We start from the raw sequence: 26,845 nt of genomic DNA, 5'->3' as shown, positions 1-26,845 counted from the left end.
TGAAAGATCTCATAAATTCAAATTCAATTATGTTTTTCCACTTCTGTGTCTCTAATTACCCAGAATATTTCTACATACTAAAGTCACAGATTCTGTTCCTATGATAAACCTTGGTTTCCTGAATGAAAAGCATGCTTTTCAGGAAAAAACTCTTTGCTCTTGGAACTGTTCAATTGTTGCTGTTATTACTGTTACTACTCCTAGCTAGAGAAAGGCTTTAAAAACAATTAATTTTATTATTTCATATTAAACCATTACACCAAACTGATGTCACTGTAAAAAGCTATATCAGCCAAAAAAATAAAATAAATCCAAGTCACCAGCAGTTCCAAAACTTAAATAGAATATTTAAAATATTTATTTAAAATATAGATAATTTATTTAAAATAAGGTTTAAAAATTTTTAGTGGAAGGCTTCTACAAGAACAATAACTTCAGTCCTTTACTTAAATATAAATGTATGATGTTAGCTAATTATCAATATATCTTACAGAAAAGAAACTGCATAATCTATCAGAAAATGTAAAGATAATGTGTAAAACATGGAAATATTATTTTGGTTTAATCCTTAAAATAGTCTTCGTTTTTACGTGATTTATACGTATTTATAGGTCTCTTCCGATTTTTAGAATGAAATATTCTTCATTATATAGTCTTTTAAACTAGTGTTTACCTGTTGTGTCCTCTTGCAATCCTACGTCGAATGCCAGCTTATCCATTGAAGATCGAGATGTAGAGAGGCAGCACAGATACTATCAAGATTAAAAAAAAGCTTGCATCACTATTTCTGCTTAATTCTGATAATGCAGTGAAATACAAAAAAGCCACCAGCCTACTAATACAGGATTCACTGTATTCAGTGAATCGTTGTATTCATTGTCCCCACTAGTTGCTATCAAGGGCATATATGCCTGTGAATGGCACTTAAGGAGACTTGAAAACAATACATGTTTTAAAATAACATGGTTAGAGTGGAAATAAAGGAGCTGGTTGCACTGAATTTCAGCTCCATTAAACCTCACTTGTAATTAAGGATGTTGAATCCCATATAATTCATCAAGGAACTGAAGCGTAAGGCTTCTGTCCAAAATATATGCAGGAAGGAATATCCTTTTCCACTTAGTCTTCAACATATGGCTAGGTTTCCAGACAGATGCCAGCCGTGGATTCAGTCACAGTTTATGCAACATGCAACATCCAAGGGAAAAGAAATAAGACATCATCTATTCAAAACACAATTCATTCTGGAGCCAGACTTACATTTCAGCATTCATTCAGATATGAGCAGCTTGGTTTCATACTTCTAAGCATTTACCCCTCACAAAGTTTTCCCTTAATCATGGGTAAAATAATTCTTCAACGTGAATAAGTCTCCAGATATGAGTAAATGGCAATAGTCTGGGCACTTTCAAACATAACGTGCATACAAAAAAAGAAATCACTGCTGCTGTCAGCTCCTGTTACATACCATGCCACTGTAGGAATGGCGCAGCAAGATTGCATGCCCGTAGAGTAGTGTTCTATGGCCACCACCTTGTGCAGACTGAAAGATAAAGAGAAGTGATATACTGGTTTGTTGTATTAAAATGGGACCTTTGAGAAAGAAAAAAAATAAAAAAAGAAATCCTCATCAGTCTCTCAACATTCTGTGACAGAGTTGATTTCCTGATAAAATGCTATTCAGGGATCGGTTCAAGAAGGCAGTTTTATGAATGTGCTCTCTAGTTTTGATTGCCTCCTAATATAATGACCTTTTAAGTCCCTGGGACAGATCTAAGGTAGAATTTGGACAGCCAAATCTAGAAGCTACTTCTCTATTAGACTTTTTCTGTTAGAAGTGCTCAGTTCACTAATGAGGAAAATGCTGTACTTTGCACATCACTTATTTGGTATAAAATACATTCTAGAATCCCTCTTCCTTGGACTGAAAGCAGGAGGTCGCTAAAGAAGAGCAGCTTTGATACATCACGCTACCCTCTACATTCTCACGTACTGTTAAATCTCTCCATATTCACACATTTTCCCTCCAAATGATCATGTTTCTACAAAGAAGGTATGCTGAAGGAGCTTCTGGAATACTGCCCCTGTTATACCGGAAAATATTAATGACATATCAACTGCACTGAAGATCATCAACCTCCAGACTGCTTGGCCCACAGTGTTGAAATGCTACCAGACATGGACATTCTGCTAGGGCAGGTATCTGTCTACCTGCTAGGCCAGGTAAGTGCTCAAAGACATCCAAAACAACTCAACAGGATTTGGGGGTTCTGAAAATTCAGAAATCATGCCCAAGTAAATGTTCCTCTTGAAAAATGCAGCATAAATCTTTAATGAAATAAAATTAAAGTGATAAAATTCACTTTTATCTCAAGAAACTGCAATCATTTTTTTCCACAATATTTTTATTACAGTTTCTACTTATCTATAATCAGTTTAACCACTCATGGTCATCTCCATTTTGTTAAAGCATGAACAACCCTTCAACTTCTGCTGAACATTTAGGAATTTATTAGACTGAGATGTAACTGAATGACACTGGTCAGGATCACAGACTGCCTGACAAGACACTGTCAAGAGCATAAGTCCATATTCCTCTGACAGAACATCGCATATAACTCGATGTACATCATCCTCTGACAGAACATCGCATATAACTCGATGTACATCACACTCTTCAAGCAGTATCAATAAAGACATATTTTTGAGTCTATAAATGTGACAAGTCCATAAGCAGCATCATTCTTTCATATAGGTCCTCTCATTTAATCTCCTATATACAGCATTTACACCCTTTCTTTTATCACAGTAGACTGACCTTCTGTTTGACTGCAACATCAGATTCATTACAGAATAAATTGGAAACAATCATACTACGTTATCTCTCTGGCAGCTTCATTTCAGTGCTGAAGCTCAGTTTAACTGAATGACTATGATGATAACACACTTATTGCCCCTCATTTACTGGTTGCCCTTCCTTATCTTATATCCACTAGCATAATAGTTGTTGATCTTTGAGTTACTTGGGCCATTAAAAAAACAAGGAATACGTGGTGGAAAAGCAAATAATAATCTTAGCATTTAGCACTTTCAAGAAACTGCCAAGAATTTCTGGCTTTTATTTTTATTAAGAAGAGAGCATCTTGGTGGACACATGGTATATTTTGAGTTTCAACAAACTGCATGGCAGTCAAAACGCAAGGAGGCACATTCCATAATCTCTCTGTAAGACTGAGTGACATGACTTTTTATTAAGAAAGAATAAAAGTCATGGCCTGTCACAGACACAGTCTTGACAGTAAGACATGAAGACTTAGCTTTGTGCTACCATTAATATCATCACTTTTTCCAGAGGCACAAGGGAAAAATGACAGATTTGATCATGTCAGAACCATTATGCCCAAGATGAATACTGAATGTCTGCTGCTCATCACACTGGGGAAGAGGGGACAACCTGCTCTGAACATCTTACCAACATTTCAGATTTGCCCAGAAGCTTTATTAACAGCAGCCATAGGTACCCAACCAAGTCCTGAATATGGGCAAAAGTTTGAAATCTCACTGGTATTTTTATCAAAATTATTCTGTGTTACTAGCCATAAATTTGGTACCTAAAACATAGATTCAGGTGCCTGTTGTACAAAAGATCAGAGGAATAGTGTGATCAACAGAATCACAGCTGTATTACCTTTCCCTTGTTTTGGCCATATAGACTTGTCTGTCTAGCATCTATTTTGTTAAATGCCCATTTGTAGACAAACAGGAGAAAGGTGGGCTCAAAAAAAAATTTCAATCATTTGTATAACAAATCGGGCAGTGATTTTTTAGAAAATTTTTCTCAAGAGGATTAAAGTAGCTCTTCTTACCCTAAATTATTTTGCCCATTAAAAAATACATGCAAGTTTGCTGTTTCTTAGACAGATACAGAGCTGCAAAATACATTTCAAGAATTTTCCACTTAACGGTTTCTAAGAGAAAATTATAAACAAGACATCCACATGGAGGGAAAATGAAAATTCGAAACAGAAAAATACACGAGAGGCTAGAAGAGAAAGCTGGTACTTCCATTTTGGAGCCTGTGTTCCAGGATATATACACACCTATAAGTTGATTTTATATATTAAAGGCTCATTTCCTAAATAAATACTCAGCATTTATCTTTATGCCAGAAGCTGCATAGTAAGTAGCTGCTGGGTCACAACTGTCCACTGAAAGAGCCTTTGATTTTTCAAAATAATCCATTCCTACCTAGAATGTTGCAGAGAAATAAAACTTTTCCACACGTTTGGGTTTTTTTTTTAAATATCTGAAAATTAAGAAGTTAACAATCAGACCTCTATGGCAAAGTTGTAAGATTCAAATATTAGATTTGCCATTGCCACTGGAGTTTCATCAAGTTTCTGGTAATATTCAAGCGATAACATTTCAGAAGACACTTCAAGTAAGAATTCTTGGAAGCCACAATCCTGACTAATCCAATCCATAATACCCACAGATTTGTGATTAATTTGGAGTCATCTCATTACCCAAAAGCCATCGATGAAGCCAAGGCAATTTAGAATACAACAACAATTAGAGCTGAAGAAATTAGCATTCAAAACAGCTTTCATGTTCAATGCATTGTTAGACCAGGCAATAAGAATAGATTACTAAAATCTGAGCTGCTTAATTTAATGTAATGTGTTATGTTGAAACAAAAAGAAGAAAAGTAAGTTAAAATGGGGAAATAGTTGTTATTTTTTTGGTTTCTTAATAGAATAAGAATGCCAAAAAAAACTTAAAATTTTCAACCTACAAACTATATAGTAAAATGTACAAATTACAGCATAACCTGGAATATTTATAATATAGACTGAACAAAAACATATAATATTTTACTGTGAATACCAATCCTGCCATAAGGTATGTTACATGACTCAACAAACCATTTATATCTGGATTTATGCAATTTTTTATATACACAACTGTCATATGTACAGACAAGCAACCACATGACAGATTTAAACAAGTATTTAACTGACATTAACTCAGAGAGTAGCACTGAAACCACCACTGTGCATATGGCTGCATTGCTACACTTATGGCCATTCATGAGAAGCTGAAAGAAATTAATCATGGTGACACTGAACAAGGGTTTTGGAGACATTCCTGCTTATGGGAACCTCACGATCAAAATTTCTAGAGACTACTGAATGGACCTATGGCATCCAAGGAAAACTTGAGTAAAATAGCCATTACCTTAGCATGCTTTTCAAGATAACAGCCTTATTTCTACCAGAGAAAAATATTTCTTAGACAAAGTATTCTATGAAAGCAAATGCTAATGTTTCTTTGCTGACTTTTCTTCACAGATCTACACAATCTCCAAATGTCTGAAAATGAAAAAAGCTATAAGCTTCGGGGAGGTATCAAAGAAAGACAAATATGTGAAGCCATGTAAATATACAGCATAGTTATATCAGTTTTTTGTGCAAAGCTTTTTTAATATTGTCCTTAGTCATAAAACTAATGATTGAGAAAGCCTGAGAGCAATTGTATTTAGCACGCAGATATTTGGACAATTCTAGTCACTCATGGAAGAAATTAAAAAATATTGAAATTTGTCACAAGAAGACAGGCACTGAAGCACACTCTCTACAATATCACTCAGTGAGTTTTAAAAAATGATGTTATGGCTTTTTCAGCCTCATTCCATGATGGACCCATAACAGCAGAATGGAATTAGGGACATCCATCCAAGACCAGGTTGGACAAGGCCTTGGGTGATATGGTTTAGTGTGAGGTGTCCCTGCCCATGGCAGCGGGGTTGGAACTTGATGATCTTAAGGTCCTTTCCAACCCTAACTATTCTATGATTTTATGATTCTATATGCTATAGGAAAAATAACAGTACGAAGACTAGATTTTAAGGAAGTATCGTTTGGAAGGACTTAAAATAAAAATAAAAATTAAGAAGTGAAACAATAAGCTACAAGACATCACAGTAAATCCTTCCAAACTGCAATCCATATAATTTACAGTAAATTATGACCTAATTGCAACCAACTGCTTAGTTGTTATTTCCCCTGTGCCCCAGACCCAGCCATATGAAACACCAGCCCATATAGTCTAGGTGGAACTTAGAACCACTCAATACTGCTCTGAATGGGATTCTAAACCAAATACTACACAACTGTTTTCATGGCATGGATTTTTATCATTTAAGAAGCTGTACAGTAAAGAAGCAATACGATCCCTGTTTTTCTTCACAGCTTTTTTCCAGGCAAATAAATATTGTTCATGGTTCAACTATGACTTTCACGTGTACACTGGGGTAAAACAGCATCCTTTAAGCTGAGTACTTCCACTTTATATTTAAATTTAAATAGAGCACATTAATGATGGCCATCTTACACTTAAAATAGATGCTAGAAACAATATCATGTCTAATACAGGACACCCATACTTACATAAAAATATTTGCAAATATTACTGCCAAACTCTTATTTTCTCCATTATGAGTGTGTTCGGAGTTTCATAAAGCTCTATAGTTTAGTTCTTACACTTATATTATTAGAAAACTATGGAATGATGAAAAATAAATCCTATCTCTAAATCTAAACACTTAGTTTAAAAGTGTAAGCAGAAGTATAAAATTAAACATAGAATACCCTATTACCTGCTTCGAATCCTTTTAAATTAAAAACCACCACCACCACCACCACCACCACCACAAAAATGAACTGAGCAGGAAATTGCACCCACCAGTTATGGAAGCCCTAAAGAATTAAATATAAACAAAGCACATGTTACTCCATTAATGGAACCTGCTCAGATCTCTTCCCTGGGACTCATGTTGGGGTTCTCAGATTTCCCATTCAAGAGCAGTCCTTACATTCTGAAACTGTGGATTTGATCCATTGGAAAGATAAACCAAACAGGAAATGTGAGTCTGATCACAAGTACTGGCGTGCGGAAAAAAAGAAATCAACTACCGTGTATTCTGAGTAAAAGTATATTTAGGTCCTGGACTACGTTGTTACTAGTGAGAAACCACCTCTGATCAGAGGATCAGAGATGTAAGGCTATTGGTGTTAAATGCCATTCTCAAGAGGCTCATGAAAATTATTAAAACTGCAGGCAAATACAAATATTTCACCTGAGCTGGTTCTTAAAAAAGAAAACGGAGTGCAAAATGGGGAATATGTGCTTTGTTTATACCCATGGCTCTAGATCAGGCATGTCAGTTTTGTGGGATGAATGTTGGCCAAAGAGTCCAGAAAACCCCAAGCAATGGTGATAACAGAATGTGCGGAAACAGGCTGAGTTACTGCAGAACTTGTGAAGTAACCCTGCAAAAGAGCTAGAAGGCTTGTGAGACACATTTAGTCAGGCAAAACTAAGCAACTGACACTTGGAATAGCAACACTGAGAAATTACATCTCCAGCAGTGTTGTACAATTTAAAAATGCTGCAAGTAGTAAAGGCAACAAACAAAGCTACAGAGCGTGAGCCAAGGAGTTTTACATGTTCTTTTTGCGCATATAAATATCCATTTTCTTTAAAAATCTTGACACAAAAAAAGCCCAAATTTCCTTTCCAAACTAACAGCATCCAAGCCCAGAAGCCTTGAATTCTACCACAACACAAAATGCTAATGAGCCCCTTCTGCAATTACTATGCTCTTGGGCTGCCATTTCCAGTGGCTGGCACCAAACCCACAGCATTTAGCTGCTTAGAATTTAAAGATGCAAAGAATTTAAAGACCAATTCACTGTCATGTGGCACTGTGGTAATAACTCTTTTCACCCCACTTGTACCAAACAACCACAGCTCCAAATGGTGAACTCAAACCAAGCCAAAACCTCTATCTTCTGTCTCACTGTAGTCTATATTCCATGCTACAGTGCAGTAACAAAAAGAAAGCTGAACCTGTCTAGAAATTATATATGCTGTACATATTCCAGTCTTTGCACCTTACTTTTAAATCACTATTTAGATGATCGCTTTTTCATGGAATTCATTACAAAAGTGTAATTCCTGATAAATGCAAATATGGAGATTAGTATATCTGATGACTCTGCTGGTACCTACTCTTAGTCAATGATGGCCATTGTGAGCCCCCAAAAAAGGCAGGGAATAGGGGGGAGAAGGGAGAAAAAAAGAAACAAAACTAACTTCTTTCACCAATATCATCAGCAGTTACCTTCTATTTTGTGTTGTGCAAAATCAAAGAACAGGAAAAATCTTTTTAGCTAAACTACAGCTTTCCTAAGAATGGCTTGTATCAAAAGCTGCATCAACATGTGTAATTATGCCTTATATAAATATTACATAGAAATCTGAATCTGAATTAATCAGCTGACCAACAAAAATCATGAACATGTCTTATTCACTTAGAAAACAGAGATATTTTACCATCTGTATTAAAAAAAAATGGAATCATTAGTAAAGATGATAAATATTTGTGCCAGCACTATGCTAAATGATCCTAATTTATCTAATATTGATCTGTCGAAAGGCAGAATGAACAGCCACATAAGAAACACTTTAGATACACCTCATGATGAATATTAGCAATGGTACATTTATGTTAGCACTTTTGCAGCAATGGGAAACTTCATGTCAATTAAAAGCAGATACAGCAATTAAAAAAAAACCCAAACCCACAACAAAACAACAAAAAACCCCCCCAAAAAGAACACAACAAAATAGTATTGATCATCTGTTTCAAGCCTTCTATGTAAAAAATCATTTATATTTATGGCTGAGGCAATCTGCCCATTACAAACTGCTATTTTGAAACACTTTCAGTGGCTTGGAAAAAAATTGCCCAAGAGGATAAAATTTATCAGTTTCTCCCTCAGCCTCGTGAAAATTTCTCTTCCCCCATACTCCTCCTTCACTGCATAGGAGTTAAAAGGAATTTCTAATAAAAATCTTCATGGTTATTTCAGAGCTGCACAAGTGGAGGAGGGAGGCATTTTTTACAGGTTGAGGATTGTGCCTAAGCTTTTTCTGTTGCTGTACGATACAAGGAATGTGAATCATCCTTGTCACTTGAGGAAAAAAACTCACAGATAAAGAATAAGACAGACAGCCAAGTGGGAAGAAAAGATGGATCAGCAGAGGAGTCATGCTAAGAAAATTCCTCTGACATCATTTAATCCAGCCCTTAAAATAGCACTGCTTATCTGACCCAGAATTCCTCCCTTATGAAGACTGACAATGAAGCAAGACCATATCACAAAACAGCAAACTTGTAGGTGATGAAAACCAGTAAACAAATGAGAAATGGAAATAGACTTTGATAATTAAAGGAAGTTGTAGAAAAAGGATAACCAACACATCTTGGCTAAAATCACAGCCAATTATTCAAATGTCAGTTATTCAAAATGTTTGGAGGTTCACTAAGTGCTTTGTCATAGTGTCAATAAATAATAACAAAAATATGTATTAAAAAAGTAAAAGCCCTGAAGCAGAGCTCCTGCATATGCTTATGACCTGAGGCAGTGAAGTGCCACTGACCCACAGCCTAAGGGCACCCCACTCAACCGACTGAGACACCATACAATCCCAAGAGCATTCTGTGACAGAAGAAACAATGCGCTATCTCCTCTTTCCAAAATGCCCACATCTCAAGACCATTGTCTCGGGATCACTTATTTACCAGATAGTGTTATATTCTCACTGAAAGGGTAAGGATGAATTGATGATTACAGAAGCCAGACCAGAGTCCTACTTCCACAAAAGTGCCTGCCTGGTTCTTCATGATCTACATAAACCAAAACCCCAATTCAAGTTAGAGTCCAATGGTTTCTAGACAGTCTAGTGAAGAGCTCAGAATCGTGATTTCTAAATCCAAATTTTTACAGAATTCACTAAGTGCTATTTTAGTGAAGGCAAGTTTGATACCAATGTTAACTTCCCCTGTTTAAGTTTTAACTCATTACCCCTTGTCCTGTCACTACAGTCCCTAATGAAGAGTCCATCCCCAGTATCTCTATAGCCCCCCTTCAGATACTGGAAGGCTGCTATGAGGTCTCCACGCAGCCTTCTCTTCTCCAGGCTGAACAGACACAACTTTCTCAGCCTATCTTCATATGGGAGGTGCTCCAGTCCCCTGATCATCCTTGCGGCCCTCCTCTGGACTTGTTCCAACAGTTCCATGTCCTTTTTATGTTGAGGACACCAGAACTGTACACAATACTCCAGGTGAGGTGTCACGAAAGCAGAGAAAAGGGGCAGGATCACCTCCTTTGACCTGCTGGTCACGCTCCTTTTGATGTAGCCCAGGATACGGTTGGCTTTCTGGGCTGTGAGCGCACACTGCCAGCTCATGCTAAGTTTCTCATCAACCAACACCCCCAAGTCCTTCACCACAGGGCTATGAATGCACTAAGTTAAACTGCAGGAATTCACAGAAAGTATAATACCAAATGTTTAACTTGCTTACCTTCATCATAAATTTCTGTAGAGCCATGAGAAGGGGAAAAAAAGAGAAAATGTGAAATGAGTATTTGCTTTCAGGTGCTTAAAAATGGGATTTGTTTTCCTTTAAAAAGTGAGTGGGATACACAGAACTACAAACCACATTTAAAAGGAACATTTATCATTGCAATTAGCATAATTATTAGTTTGTGCTGGAAAGCAAAACAGCTGCTCAGAACAAGGCTTCATCTTTTTTTATGCAATAGTTTTTGCATTTGGGGTTTGTTTTTTCTGTTGGTTGTTTTTGTTGGGTTTTTTTCCCCCCCTTTAAATAATATAGTGCATTAAATACTTATTGCTTAAAGATAAAACATAGTACAGGTAAAACAGGAGCCATGCCTGATCATCTTGGACAGCCTGCCTTCTAAGTACTATATGAGTTGTAAGGTCCTGCATTCAAAACGCAGTGCGGGAGAGCAATACCGCTGTTGTAGTAACATATGTTATGCAAATGCACAATAAATTAAGAAGATTAAAAAGTCAGTAATACTTCATGCAGTGATTAAAAAACAATTCAGTGCCACATGACTGATATCAGGAGACTATGGAAATTTGTAGGTTTTCATGAAGGTTACTCAAGAATATAAGGAGAGTTGTACATTATGTTACAAGCAGTGAATTGTTTTTTCCTTGTAAGAGTTCCGTGGCCACCTTTTCCTCTTTTGACCTCATTACTTCATGCTTTAGCATCACAAAGTTCGCAGCATAGGACTGAAGTTTAGCTCTATCCCACATTAAAAGAGAGTTTAATGGGAGAGCTTCCAAGTAAGACTGGGTGCTTTCATTTCATACATGCTTTTAGAACAGAAGTATCTGTTCTCAGAGATGTACAAGATGTTCTAGGGGAAAAAAAGAAAAAAAAAAAAAAGAAAAGAAGTATAATCTTATGATCTCCTAATGTTCAAACACTTCTCTCCTTAAAAGTTTTCTAGGTCTGTTTGGTAGTTAGACATTTGGAAATAAATTGTATAAAACTAAAGAACATGTCCCCTGCCCACGATCTCCATAAAACAAATATTTAGAATACAGTGTGATCATTTTGGCATTATTATTACCCCCATTTTCTGCCAACCCAATATTTTGTTTTTCTTTTACTAGTTGGCTCCAGAAATCAAACAGAAGTCTTCACTGAGCTGCCTACTGTGTGATGGGGCATAAAGTCATTAACATATAAGTAAGTTAATTATATGATTAATTCTAATTTAAAAATAATCAAATACCTCAGTCTTTTTAAGCTGTCATTCATCTGTGAATACGCAACCCCACTGATTTTTCCATACTACAAGTACATTGAACAATTTCACAACTTGTGTGAAACCTTCTGGTTCTCTTCCTGACTATTTAACTGTTTCATTGTAATCTCTTAACTAGCTTCAGATTAAAGTGAATGGTTTATCTCTTCCCTTGATTACTAAAATGATACACCAGCTTCTTCTGATGGACTTGCTGGAAGACTAGAATTAACAGTTCATTCTCTTCAGTTGACATATTAATTGAACTGTAACAAACGAGAGAGAAACAATCATTGTTTGTTTGGTTCTGCCATATCATGTTCTTTAGAGTTACTCTGATTCCTTAATAATTTTGAAGATGGGTTACATGTTATTCCTAGAGACCTGAAGTGCCATGAACAGTCAGTCCCCCTCAAGCTAGAAAACCTGAAAGACAGCACTGGGTGAGGAACGTCCGAAAACATTATCCCCCTACTGCTTCAAACCACCAGAGAAAGAAATATGAGACTTAACATTTGTAAAAAATGCTTTGTCTTCATGGCAAACACTTAAATGCGTGTTATGTCCACAAACATGAAGAGAACACCTCTGTGACGCTCCAGGGCGAGCATGAGAAGGTACATGTCACGAACTGTGACAGCCTCAGCTGCCCAACCACCAGTAATTGGACAGGGCAGAAGGTTCCATGTCACACCCTTCTACAAGAGCCTTCTCCAAGGTTTTTAGACCAAAACTCTTCTTAGCTAAAGGAGAATGCTTACTCTGAATAACATTAACTCTCAGATTTAGAAAAGAACTTAAAAAATAAAAATAAATAAATAAATAAAATCACCCTGAAGCAAGACAATAGAAATTATGCACTCTGGGTAGGCAATAGGCTGTCATGCTAGAAATTTCTCCAACTCATCTTCCACACAGGGAGGAACTTTCTGCTCCTTCACACTTGCTCAGGACAGCTGCACACTTGAGTTTCTGGACTGAAATTAGCAATTCAGAATATGCTTTTGAAAATTAAACAGCTAGAACAGACCCGTAACTTGAAATTTCTTAATGCCATTCTAGCACGCTGTCCTGGTTTCCGCAGGGATAGCGTTAATTTTCTTCCTAGTAGCAGGTACAGTGCTATGTTTGGGATTAGGATGAGAATAAGTTAATGAGAATACAGTTAACACATTGAAGTTTTAGTTGTTGCCGAGCAATGTTGTCACAGAGCCATGGCCTTTCCAGCTTCTTACCTCACCTCATCAGTGAGTGTGCTAAGGGTACACAAGGAGCTTGGAGGAGACACTGCCAGGACAGCTGACCCAAACCAGCCAAAGGGATATCCCATATCACATGGTGTCATGCTCAGCATATAAACTAGGGAGAAAGCTGGCCAGGAGCTGCTGCTCAGGAACCAGATGGGTAACGATACTCAGTATTGTTGTCATCTCCATACTTCAGGAGCCATCTATGGGAAACTATTAATAATTACATCTTTTAACTTTTCAGCCAGCTATATATGGGGGGGAGATAAGTTTCTCCATCCTCCCTTTCTCCTCCAGGCTAATTACAATAGCCCTTTAGAATTCTGAATATCCTTGAGATGTTGAAATCAACACATTCCTATTGTTGTCTTCTCAACGTGTTTCAGGTCTTCTTTAGGCTTAAACAACTATTTAAGAATATCACCTTAAGATATTCCCTAAAGCTGGATAGTTATATGGCAAGGTGTGCGACAGCACTGGCAAGTGCCTAGGGCAGTGGTCACTTCCAAAATTTTGGAATTTCACCCCTGAATAAGTGCAGAATCCTAAAAAATTGGTAAAATATTTGGAAAAAGTATGCTGTCACCCTGGCAATTCCAGAGAGAAAGACAAATCACTGCAATGTGCTGGGGCCTGGCCCATGCCTACAGAGCCCTGTTCAGCACTAGTCCGTACCCTCAAGGGGCAGAGAAGGTCTCTGGATCAGACGACAAAATGACAGGCACTGAGGTTACACCAATCCTGGCAACAGGCACTGCAGCTCACCCAAAGAATCAACCCGTGCCAGTATCAGTTGCCCCTTCTTCATAAGAAGAAATACTGGAATACAGCTTATTTAGTAAGGGATGAAGGAGCTGCTTCTAAGAGACAGCAGAAGCAAAAGAAGTGGACAAGGCAGACTACTCTGAAGCAGGGTCATCACAAGAACCAGAGGAGGTGAGATGGGCACTGACTGGAGAAGAGGAGGAACTCATAAATGAGGCAGGAACCACCCAATCCCTATCCCTGTGAGTGAGCTGAGAAATATGCAAAAGGTTACAGCCATCCTCCAGGCCAGCACATTGTCACCTGGCTGCTCTGATTTTGGGATAACAGGGCCAGCAGCCTACAGGCAAGGGAAGCCAAACAGATGGAAGAGGGCACTGATAAAGTGGTTGGGAAAGGGGCATGAGTCCTCAGCCTTTGAAGGTGACTCCTGTCAGATGTGAACGAAAGGCATCCCTTCAAGGAAGATGTATGTCATTCAGGCAAGTGGACCACCATGAAGAAAGGTATCTAGTAACTGAGGGAATTAGCTATGCTGGAGGTGATTTAAGATGATCTGGACAAGAAGCAGTTATTCAAAGATCCAGATGAAGCCAGGAGCATGCAACCAATGTAACATAAGTTTGTATGGACTGCACCATTGTTGTATGCTGACTCACTGGCAGTAATGACACAGAAGGACAAGGAGGGACAAATGGACAAACTGGCTTACCAACTCAGGCAATATAAAGTCTCTCTTCATCCCTTGTCCTGACTGGAGAAAAATTGGCCGAGCAACTCAAAGAGGACAGATCCTACTCCCCACCTCTACAGACCATAATCTCAGCTATTAAAAGTAAGTGTTCCTCTGCTCAAGACAGACAATATAGTGGGTACACACTACAGGCTACCCTGTCGTTTTATCTGTAAGATCACAGACAGAGAGGACATGAGGAAGTGTGATGGAAAATCTATCTCAACACTAGAAGCATGGGTATGTGAGTTGCAAGGAAAAACAATCAAAAAAGGGGGATTCTTCCAGGAAAACTGCTGTTCCTGTCTCCAGTGGGCAGTTCCCCAGACAGAGTGAAAGGGCTGACCTCATAGCAGCCTTCCAGTATCTGAAGGGGGCATACAGGGATGCTGGGGATGGACTCCTCATTAGGGACTGTAGTGGTAGGACAAGGGGTAATGGGTTAAAACTTAAACAGGGGAAGTTTAGATTGGATATAAGGAGGAAATTCTTTCCTGTTAGGGTGATGAGGCACTGGAATAGGTTGCCCAGGGAGGTTGTGAATGCTCCATCCCTGGCAGTGTTCAAGGCCAGGTTGGACGAGGCCTTGGGTGATATGGTCTAGAGCGGGCTGTCCCTGTCCATGGCAGGGGGTTTGGAACTTGATCTTAAGGTCCTTTCCAACCCTAACTATTCTATGATTCTACGATTCTATCTTACTCCTGATCTTGATAAAAGGAATTCTGATTCATATTTACAAGAAGTCAGTAGCAAATACTATGACCTGGACTAGAGGGGCCCGGCCTCCAGCCAGGTAGAAGGAAAGGGACAGCTGGGTTTACTGGACTGTGTGGATCAGATAGCATGGAACATCAGGTCTACTGGCAGATAAGGCTGTAGTACACTTATGTATTGTATCCTCATGCCATCAGGGGGCAGAACCTATTTGTATTTCTGGAGTGACAGGAGGATCCCAACAGCTGACCATACTGGAGGCTGAAATCAGCCTTACTGTGAAGGAGTGGCAAAAGCACCCATTGTGACTGTCCCACAGGTTCTGTGTATCGTTGGCACAGCCTACCTCAGGAGAAGGTATTTCAAGGATCCAAAAGGGTACCACACCAGTGGGCTTTTGGTTTAGCTGCCTTGGAGATGCAGGAAATTAAGCAGCTGTCTACCTTGACTAGCCTCTCAAAGCACCCTTCTGCTGTGGGGTTGGTAAAGGTCAAAAAACAACATCTGCCAATCACTACCACAACCATGCACTGGTGGCAATGCTGCAACAACCAAGACTCTTAATTTCTATCCATAAACTAATTCCCATCCCACTGTGTAGGGGGAGGGATTGAGCAAGCAGCTGTGCGGTCTTAACTTCCTGCTGGGTTATACCATGACAAATCCATTGCTCTTGAAAAGTATTGTTTGCCAAACATTAACACCAAAATGTAAAGGTGATAAAAAGACAGACAGATAAAGCTACAAAGTACAACAAATCTTCAACAGTAACACAGCTAAAAGTAAAAGAAGAGACCAAATTGTGATGAGATGTTATTTTAGTTATACTCAAAGCTCCTATTCCATTTTCAGCTGCATATTACCCGATCATTTAGGGACAAGTCCTAAGTGTCACATGAATGTCATTGCTGTAGAGTAACTAAACTCAGCAGTCAGACCATGTATGGTCTGGAACACAATTTAGGGGATTAAAACGGAGAAAGTAAAAATTCTTGCAAGTTTTCAAATTATTCAATTTGAGGCACATGACAGCCATCATTCTACCCCTCACTCTGCTGTTCTCTCTAAAAATAAATAAATAAATAAAATTTAAAACCTATTGAAGCTCTGTCTCAGGGCACTAAGGATGTGCTGTCATAGAATCACAGAATCATAGAATAGTTAGGGTTGGAAAGGACCTTAAGATCATCAAGTGATCTTGCCATGGGCAGGGGCACTTCCCACTAAACCAATAAACCACTGCCAATGTAAACATTTACAGCTATTTGGGGCTATTATATTATTTGGCTCCTTGGACAGCTTTTGGGTAGTGTGTCACCAGATTCTTCAAACACCTAATTTATCATGATCTCAATTATCAACAAATCAACGCCTTAGATAACTCATCTAATTACATAAAATCACACTGGTTATAAAGCATGTGCAATTAGTTTGATGGCACTGAAAACATAATACTGCAACCATTTGTCTTGATGAAGTTTTGTTTTGTGGCTCATTCAAAACTCCTCAACTCTAGCTTGTTTCCTTTTGCAAAAATTCACCTTTTCTCATTATATTTAACCAGCCCACACTATCCTCAAAGTCCGAATTTACTCACTTCTTCTCAACTCGCAAATCTCTGTAATGAAAGCAATTCTTTTGAAAAGTGTCTACTCTGCAAGTTTATTTTCTCCAGAGAAACTGAAAATCCATTTTACTAGGGGCATAAAACTGAGCTAACACAATAATTATTTCAGGGGAAGAGGAAAAGATTTACCATTATCTTCATTAGAAGAGGTTCCTCTGTGTATTTAAAAGTTGCAGAAAATCCCATAATGTTATAGTTGGCTTAGCTTTGCCACTAGCCAGTGTAAGGATGAAAATCCTTGCCTCCTGCATCCTAAATTTAAGAACCAACACTTGGTTTCCCTCCAGGTAAAAGCTCTTCAGAGTAAACTGTCTTAACAACAATTATTCTTGATGGCTCTTAATACCAAATTTTCAAAATAATTCACCATCTATATGTAGGCAAATATGGAAAACGGGCCAGGTTTTCAAAACCGTAGATGCCTTAAAAAATTGCTACTCCTTACGCTGAATCGTATTACTGCTAAACAGTTGTTCTGAAAGTCAAAACAAACACTCAGGCGATCTTAAGAAAACAAAAGTTCTTAAAAATCGAACCCTTAAAAGTATACAACACCCACTTTGAAATCTCAAATCTGCAAACACCTGTAGTTACTAAATCACAGCAGCAGATACTCGAAAATTATTTAATAAGTACAGTAAAAGAGAAAAAATGACAAGCAGAATGAGAGGAATTCCTTTCACTATTATTCCATTTCAGCTTATTTTATTGCTGTTACTTTCCCTGTTAAAAAAAAAAAAAAATATCTTTTCAGCATCTTCTAAACTTTCAGTTGAAATTTTGAAATTCAGTAAACCCCTCTGATTAAACGTTGAGGTTTTCTCCCTCTTGGTAGGTTATTTAAATGCATAAAAGACATTTTCATATATGAAATGGGGGTTGAGATGTAAAAAGTAAGCCTTACTTCCATTAGTTTTTACATTTGACAAGATATCTTTAATCTGTTTAATTCTGCACTGAAGGAGACCTACAAGCCCTCACAGTCACAGCTGCTGAGAGACAAAAGCAAAAAGCCGAAGATTCAAGGACTCTCTTAAGCCTGTTTACTTCTTACCTAGCTTCAACCGTAAGCATACGCCTTAAAATAAAGATTTTGGAACAAAACCACCAGAAGTATAGCAGAACTGGAGTACACTCAAAAATTAGCACAGTTTACAGGCTGGAACAGCTCGGAAGTGGATGATTTTAGCTTATCCTTTGAACAGCATAAAACTGCTTGCAGCAAGGTTCAGTTACTAATTTAGTCATTAATTTTTACATGAAGCCTTTCTAAGGCTCTGGGCTTGTGCTCCAAGGTGCCCACAGACACAGACATAACTGAACACACTTGCATTCATCTTGTGTGTTCAACAGTGGAAAATGGCTTTACAGGGCAAACTGGGGCTCATTTGAGATAGCGTAATTTCATATTTGAAATAAAACCAGTACCCACTCCATCCCCATCACATAGGAGCTTGTCTAGATTACAGAGCTGGTCTATTAAGAAAAGTCCTTAGCCAGTCTAACTCAGACTGAAACATTTAGCTCTGCTGTCATGGGAACCATCTCTTCTTAAAACGCTTTAAGGACACATTTCTGTGAAGCAGTCTTTCCAAAGTGTAAGATTATGTTACCAAATTCTGAATTAAAATAACAACAACAAGAAAAGGCACATCTGACTTGTATTTATGCAGTTAATACTGTATTTTCCATGAGCATACTCTTTTAATACTTCACTCAAAACCAAACCATGGCTTACAATTTTTCATGCATTCTGACATATGAGGCTAGGTGCCTCTATACTACTGAACTTCATTGCTGCTTTTCTCTTTATAGTAGAATTCATCATAGGAATAAAAACACAGAATGTAAACATTTAGAACTAAGTCCTCTCACTTGTAATTAAATGTAGACAAATAAGAAGATAACCTGACCAACAGCATAGCTTAAGAACATTCCAAATCAAACCATATCAAAACTTGCTGCTTGTCACAAACACCTGATTCCCAGAATATAGAAAATGCTGTCATCCTGATACAATTAGCTAACATTAATACTTAACTACAGTTATTGTTTGATAAATATTATAAGTGTATATGTATATGTATATATGTTTATGTCACATGACATAGATAGTTGGGAATACAGCAGTAAAAAGGGTGTTGAAAAGCCTAAGCCATCATTTAAATAATGTACTTACCTACAGGAGTCTCAAGTGAGCTGTAACTTCAGTCACTACCATAAACGTGTAATAATCACAGAATAAAATTCTATAATGTCTGGCTGAAATGAAGCAAGACCAGCGCTCTACCTACACTATTGGCATATACCAAAGGACATCCTAGGTTGTTTCTGGTCACATGCAGATCAAATTAAGTATCAAAAAAAAACAAGGAGGCCTATTACGGTCCAAGCTTTTAGAGAGGCTTCTAACACTTTAAATGTAAACAAACAATTCTACAAACACTTTATGACAACTAACTCATACATACGTAGATGTTAGAAATTACACCAGAGAAAAACATACTAAATATGTCCCATATAGAGGAGTTCTATCAGATGACCAAACAAATATGCATGGTATACACAGACACATTAGGAAAAGCCTTAACAACACATTCAGCAGAAAAAGGTGCTTTGACTTTGTTTGCTAAGATCTATGAATGAATTTTTTATTCTGTAGCAGCTGTTCTCCATTATTAAATATTTCATATATATATTATTTGTAGCTATATACAGCATCACACATTATTTATCAGTATTAATTATCTTACTGTCATGCATTTCAGGATTACAGTGTCTATACTGGAAAAGACAGGTGGGTTACAGAATGGAGTTGTAACATTAGACAGCAAGGCTCAAAACTGACAGGCAATAATTACACGTTCACATTACACAATTCTATGATTAAATTAAAAAAGAGAAAAGTCACTGTGGCAGCATGGAATTTGGTACGACAATTCAGGAATGATCAGATCCTACATGACCATGTATTCGCCTCTTTCTTTTTTTTGAGCCATGCAAGTTGAAGGGTCATGAACACAGAGGATATCAAAACAGCAGACAGGTTAAGACTCAGTGGCAACATGAAACGTTTGGGATCAGGTGAATAAAAGACAGAATCACATACCCATTTTTCCACATCAACTAGCTGTAGAAAGAAAAAGCAAGAAATCAGTAAATCTCTTTCCTTAAATACAGCATATCAAAGTCTATTCTGAAGTTAACGTTTCACATTTTCAGAAATGTATCTAGAATGAAAGAAAATGTATGCGTAGAAGCTATTCTCCTGGTATCTCCTCTTTAAAATACCAATACCTCACTTCTGCCTTTATGGGAAGCACTTCAAATTCGAAGTCCAAAATGTCCATCTAAATATCAGGTAACAGGCAGCAAAGTAAAGACCCATGTTAAATTTATTCCACACTGTATTCAGTACCAACCAGCCAAAAATACAAAAAGTTTCCTACATATCTCCATTTTGTCTTGAATAAAGCTCTGTCCTAAGTGAATGTTATTCACTGGAAAAGGTTTAGTGGCTTGCCATTTTAATGAATGCTGTAAGTATGGAAATGTAAAATTAGGGCGCACCTGTCAAACCCTGACCCTACAACCTACAGCATCAGAGAGTCTCTTGCATACAGAGAACAACACATCAAAATGTCATTATTTTTTTCTATGGGGAATGAAAGAATCACTCTGAAAGCTTAAGATTTTGTATTAACAAAACTGTTTCAAGGTTCATTAAGTAAACAGATTTCAAATTACTCTTAAAAGCCTGTGGACCATCTTACAGTCTTAGAAATGATTGAGAATATCTACTAGAACACATTTTAGCTACTAGAAAGGTTAGTATGGCACTATCTATTAAAAACTTAGTGGGCACCACCAGCAGTATATGTGAAGTAGATTTGCCTCTGGATTTAGCACAGAAAAAAATTGCAGCACATCAAGCCTTCTGTGGTTTTACTGCAGGTAAACACTGACCTTTTGTTAGTAGATGCCACATAAAAGTTTAGTAATAATTAATGATAGCTTAATGCAAATCATGAGCAATTTTCAAAACCAGTAGTAGCTTAATTATGTAATGAAAGGAAATGTATTTAGTCCTCATCTATGAAAACAGTTTTATACAAAGTAAATTTTCTCACTTTTCTAGTATACATTTCAATTAAAATAGTTTTATTTTTTTCAGTAGTTTTTCAGTCCTGATAGTACAGAAAGATTAGAAAACACCATCCGACCTGTTATCTAATTAACATGATAAATGTATAAGCATTTGTTAATTTGACAGTTCCTACCTCTCTTCTGAGATCTGGACTGCACTCAGAGAAACTGGCACATGCAAAAGGCACCTTTATTCAGTGGTCTCTCAGGACAACCACTTGAACTATGCATGTGCACCTCTCAGACCTTACAGTCTGACATCTAGATGACGGTCGCACAGGAAAGATGCATTCATAATGCATCCAAAGAGATCTTCTGAAAGCATGGTACAGCGCACACCATAATAAAATCTTTCATTTTTATGTTTAGGTATGTGTATATACTGTTTTTTGTCTTGATCCAAAAACTATCTACCTTTTCAATATTTCCTCCCATAGAGAAAGCAGAGTCCATCTTAAAACATATATACCTCAAATGCAGTATGCTGCTGAGAAATAATCCTTCCACACATATCTGGTACTTGGAAGACAATCCCAGAAGAGAAGAACATGATTCTGACAAACATTAGATACTAAAATTTAATGGATTCACTGCCATATGACAGTTCTGAATACAGGAAATTATTACCCTGTCATGAGAACACCAGTTACCAAGAGGATGAAGGATACAATGTCTCTAGAATTTACACAGCGACTGTGGGCTACTTATACTACATTAATTAATCGTTTTACAGAAAGCTAAAATAATCATTTCCTTGTCTATTGCTAGCAAGTAGCCATTACCACAAGTAATTTAATGAGTAGAAAATACAACACTTCAAATCAGAGAGTAGTGCTTCATGGATACTAAAATCGTATGGCATCCATACATCTGTATGTCTAAGGAACACAGTGCTGTAAGGAGAAAAAAAAAAAAAACCCACAAGGATGCAAAATTCTACCCTAAGATCGAAGCAAAAGATCAAAGACGGCATTTAAAATTACAAAGTAATTGCTCTTCTTGAGAATACTATACTACAGAGTCTTAATACTTTCCTTAGAAGTCCCCCATGAAGAACACACAGCCATGATTTAATAAGTTACTGCAGTGCTAATCCAGAAACTTCAGAGTGATCTGCATTTGGTGACTTCTCTTCAGAGGTACATAAAAGCTCCAATCTTTACAGCCAAGCTTTCATTTTAAATGCATTTAATCCAAACTGGAGGGCTGGTTTTCCAACTTTTTTTCTGAGTGCTGCAGATACCCAGCAGTACATTAACCAGACATAAAAGCCAGATAAAGAGAAGGAATGTAGTCTGGTTACCCTTATTTTCTCTTGTCATAAGGAGTCATGAACCAAATAAAGAGAAGCAGAGAGGGACCTTTTCACCATTATGAGGAGTCATTCACAAACTTGCTTTTCAAATCTAGACATAAAGCAAGCTCACAGAACAGTCACTAACACAGCAACATTAATTATCAGTGCATCACTAATTACAAGTGCACAAGGTTGGAAATTAAGCTACTTTAAGCTGTGCAAAACAGCCTGCCATTCCTAACTCTGGCTTCTGATTTATATTCTCTTTCCTCTGCTTCAGCAGTGTACAGAAACACTAAGGAACTTTATACCACACAGTATAGGAGAATCTTAAGTGACTACGGTTAGCCACATTCTCTACAACTATTTATGAAAGCTGCAACAGATATATTGCCATGATCCACAGATGGGACTGTGACACAAAATCTCAATGATGCACTGCATTCCAGATAGTGGATGTTTTATTTTCCTCTGCTCTTATACTCATTTTTCTGAACTGAAGCAGGAAAACCTTACTATAAAAATAAGATTCTTTTTCCCATTTCTCAGTTGAGAACACACAGCTAAACCTCTGTCTGAAGCTCTCAAATAGACAGATAAGCAAGAAGAGAACAACTAGAACTGGGTTCCAAAATTAACTGTGTTTTTGTTTCCATTACAACACTTGATTATCTTCATAGACACCCTGATATCCTGAACTTTATATTGAGCAAGTTAACTGATGATATGTCTTCTCTTCCACCCCAGAGTTATTTTCTGTAGCAGGCTTTTATTTCAGAATGGTTCCAGAGCTGTGCTTTCATGTCTATTTGGTTTAGCTCCTTCTCTGTATGCGACCTACATAAGGACACTTAACTGAGAAGAAATAAATTATTTGCTCTTCCCCTAAAGTCATTTTTAATTGACCAACATCCTAGAAAGACAACTTTTAGCACATTAGAGATCCAACGTTCATGGTAAGGCTAGAAAAAGGGCTTTCATACGCATCCGAAATAGCAAACATGTCTGGGGTGATAAAAATGTTTGTTTTTACGTCATATGTCCTCATCCATCCTCATTCCAAATATGGTGCACACAAAAGAAGAGCCCATGTGCTAGGCTAGAAATATTCGCTTAGCACAATTCTGTGATTTGAAATAGATAATGATTTTATTCCTGTCCTTGCCTCTTCCTGAGGATAATCAGAATGCAAAAATACTGCTTCTGATTTTTTCCAGTACTTGCATTTGATCAAAGTGTAGCTGATCAAAGACAAGTCTTATGTTTTTTTGTGCCTTACTTGAAATGGCCTGCTAAACAATCACTTCTGATGCTAAATAAGGTGCACTGAGGAAAAAAATGACAGTATTTGTTTTATCTGCAAAAGTTTTTCAAGTTTTGTCCTTCCTTCTTCTCCCGGGGGCTCTCCACCCTTCTCCCTATCATATTTCCTGGTAGGAGTGTGGCATCTCAAAAATGGCTGCGAATAGTCATGATTTTAAGTAGAATTATCTTCTAAACTACCTCATCTTTTCATAAAGCCAGTAGCTGGTAAGTCTGTCTGCATGATGCAAAGGCCCACACTGCATGAAACGCTTTGAGCTCCACTTCTTAATCTCTTTTCTCTCTCCTTCCTTTTCTTTTCCTCACTTTCTTTGCTGTAAGAAGCATTTAGGTTGTGCAAACTCAAAATTTGGAAGGTCAGACCTTGCAATAAGTACAAACTAATGTTGCTGTATATAATAGCTCTCTCACTCTCTCCATGATATTCTGCTGATGAAAATTTATGCAAAGAATTAATGAGAAAATTATTACTGCAGTATTTTGTTTCTTCAGTGAGGTATGCCTGACACCTGTAAACAACTCAAAGTAATGAAAACACTTAAACTATAGAAATAAGAAGCTATTGTTTGGACTTTTTGCTCAAAAGGTTCATTAAAAAAGTACTTTCATTAAAAAAAGTACTTCTTTCCTTACTACATCTATAACTTCTCAAAAGAAAAAACTTTCTGGCCAGTGCTAGGAAATTAAAAGAGCTCTAGTTCATTATGAGACCTATGATTTGTTTCTGAGACTCTTCCTCAAGTGGGGGTTCTCGTAGCCTGCCATACTCACAACAACTGCTGTTAGCTGTCACACATACAACTAAGCTACTGTAGTGTAAATCAGAGAGCTTAAATTGTCAAGAGTGCCTTTAACTGCCTTTTATTTTTTTTTTGAGGAAGTACCTTCATAGCTTGTCTTATTCATTAATATACAGACCACTCATTAAAACAAAGATGGAGTGTTACCAATTTCTCTTTGCATGGGGTATAATATTACTTTTCGTTCTCATTCCATGCTGAGAAAATGATAAAGCTGCCAGCTCTCCATGTTATCTTGCTGCTTACTGATACCAAGTAATTAATGAATTCAGAGTTCCACAGCTGGAGTCAGATGATTCAAACATTCAAAAATCCACCAGCTAGAGTTGTGTTCCCATCCCAAAAATGCCTCCATTACTTCCCCACAGCATGGCAAAGCTTTTTAGCTCTGTGAGGAAACACGTGTCTTCCCCATCCCTTAAACAGAGAAGCAGAACTAGACATGAAAGACACTTCCGTGTGATGATTCCTTCACACAAGGCCCTCTGGATCAGAGAAGGCGGTATTTTGCTCCCTTTGGCAAAGACTACTCCACACATAAAATTAGACAGCAGATTGCTGGTCAGTGGCATGGAAAACAGATTTTATTAAAACAAGGCACCAGGAGAAGTGATTAATCAGCCATGACTGGATGATTAGATGGGAGTTAATAAGCTCATGATGCAATTTAGCTGGAACTGATGGGTATCCGCAGACAGCATTTTCCTGAAAAATTAAGTTGTCAAATACTGGAGTAGATGTTATGAAATTAAATTTTTCATATTACAGAAACAGTGTAGCTTAGAATGTACACACAACGTGTGCAATCAATGCTTTCATTCTCTTAATAAGGTCTGACATGGATTTATGAGCTCACAAATCTGAAAAACTCCTATCCTTAATTACAATGCTCTACCATGATATGACTGACTTTTAAATAAAAGGTAACAGAGATATTTGGTTTATGACTATTTTCTCATGATCTCCAGAAATTATTTCTGTCTGTATTTAAATGCTTTTCTAATGTAACTTGACTGAGGCTAGTGGCAGGGGAAGACTTTTAGAGGGGAAGACATTTAGAGGAAAACAAGGACATTCTGGACCTAATATTATTACAGGAGTAAAGAAAAGTTAGATTTTACTGTCAGTAATTGTATACTGGTCAATCAGGTCTGCTCCAAAATTAAGATCTTCTGTCAGTAAGAGGAATGAGAATATAACATATAAAAACTATTGATCCCATGGATTTGGAGAAATATGCAGCATATCAAAAATAACAGCATAAATGAAGGAAATAAAAGCTATCAAAAGAAATTAAGAAACGATCTTTGAAGAAAAAAGTTCCAATGCTAAAGAAATACGTACCTGTCTTTTATTGCTCTACTCTGAAATCAGTGCGAAAATCAGTGTCAGGTTCATGTTAGAAAGACAATTAAATCAATGCATATCAATAATTATGTAAAAAAACTGCTGAACTATGTATACAGGCAACAGATATTGGTTATACCAACCTGCAAAACAAATGGGATTTTTACCTAAGCCTTTCCTCTCATAACTGACTGCGTGTTATGCATTTGTAACCCTCCCTTTAATCATCACCTTTCTGATCTCATTTTCAGAAAGCTCTTTCCAAATCCCAACTACAGTAGGGGTTCCTTCATACTTGGCTCTCGATATCTGACTTCTTGATTAGTCTAATCTCACCCACAGTCTGAACTGATCCAATATGCCAAGAGAAAAATAAAGAAAAATTTGCCCAGAATTAAGACACAAAAACACTTAAAATTCCCTTCATGAAATGCAGTCAAACTATAGAAAGGAGTCAGCTATGAACCAAAAATTACTGACTGCTTTAAATACATGAAGGACAAGCATGAGATAAAGAATTTATAAAATGCCTCCTGATGGATTGTTCTGAAACCACCAGCTATATTTGTAGACTTCAAATCCTCAGATTGGTATTTCAAGCTACAAGGAAAGCTCCTAAACACTCTCTATTCCACAAAAAGTTTCAAAGAGTAGCCTGTGTTAAAAGATATTTGGAACAAGAGAATCTGTGCTACTGGGGAGAAAGAAAGAAAAAGAACAAACAAACAGCAAAAGAAAAAAAAAAAACAGAAATGCTTTCCTAAATGTCTTAGCATATAACAAGGGAATTTTTGTACTTCATTGATGAACCGTGACAAGCAGAAGTTATGAGATTTTATTGTAAAGATTGACAAATCAGTTAATTCCATTAATCCCTTGCTTGAGCTTTTAATTTTCCTACAGAGATCTCTGTGCTAATGTATAATTTTCTTTACAGTTTCACATAAGGCCAGAAAAATATTGAAACCATTTATGAAAGTGATTACTTGGAAAAAGTAGGAAAAGTCACTGAGATTTCAGAAAAACTCCAAGTAGTATGTCTATCCTGTGTACTCTTTTTTCATGTCAACCCATGCCATGGTATTCATGAGCTGAGAATGGACTAGGCAGGCTGCGTAGATGCAGACATCTAAGCTACAGAAAG

General features: G+C 37.3%; 1 protein-coding gene across 6 annotated transcripts in view; it reads right to left on the bottom strand.

Moving 5' to 3' along the window:
- RYR2 (ryanodine receptor 2) overlaps positions 1-26,845 on the bottom strand; it is a 381,518-nt gene that overhangs the window by 232,641 nt on the left and 122,032 nt on the right. For 4 of the 6 annotated variants that reach the window (XM_061365725.1, XM_061365727.1, XM_061365728.1 and 1 more), the window contains exons 4-7: positions 19,898-19,918; positions 10,436-10,450; positions 1,469-1,543; positions 674-752 (exon numbers count right to left, since the gene is read on the bottom strand). In XM_061365725.1, the coding sequence (XP_061221709.1) occupies positions 674-752; positions 1,469-1,543; positions 10,436-10,450; positions 19,898-19,918 (190 nt within the window). The remainder of the gene's footprint in view (positions 1-673; positions 753-1,468; positions 1,544-10,435; positions 10,451-19,897; positions 19,919-26,845) is intronic. The other 2 variants (XM_061365726.1, XM_061365731.1) reach the window with 2 other exon arrangements.

The sequence above is a fragment of the Neopsephotus bourkii genome, unplaced genomic scaffold (genome assembly GCF_033783945.1).
Source record: "Neopsephotus bourkii isolate Nb327-2 ecotype Australia unplaced genomic scaffold, CSIRO-AGI_Nbou_v1 NB_1292, whole genome shotgun sequence".
NCBI lineage: Eukaryota > Metazoa > Chordata > Aves > Psittaciformes > Psittacidae > Neopsephotus > Neopsephotus bourkii.
Note: the sequence above shows the minus strand (reverse complement) of the source record. Positions and strands in the feature narration are given on the sequence as shown.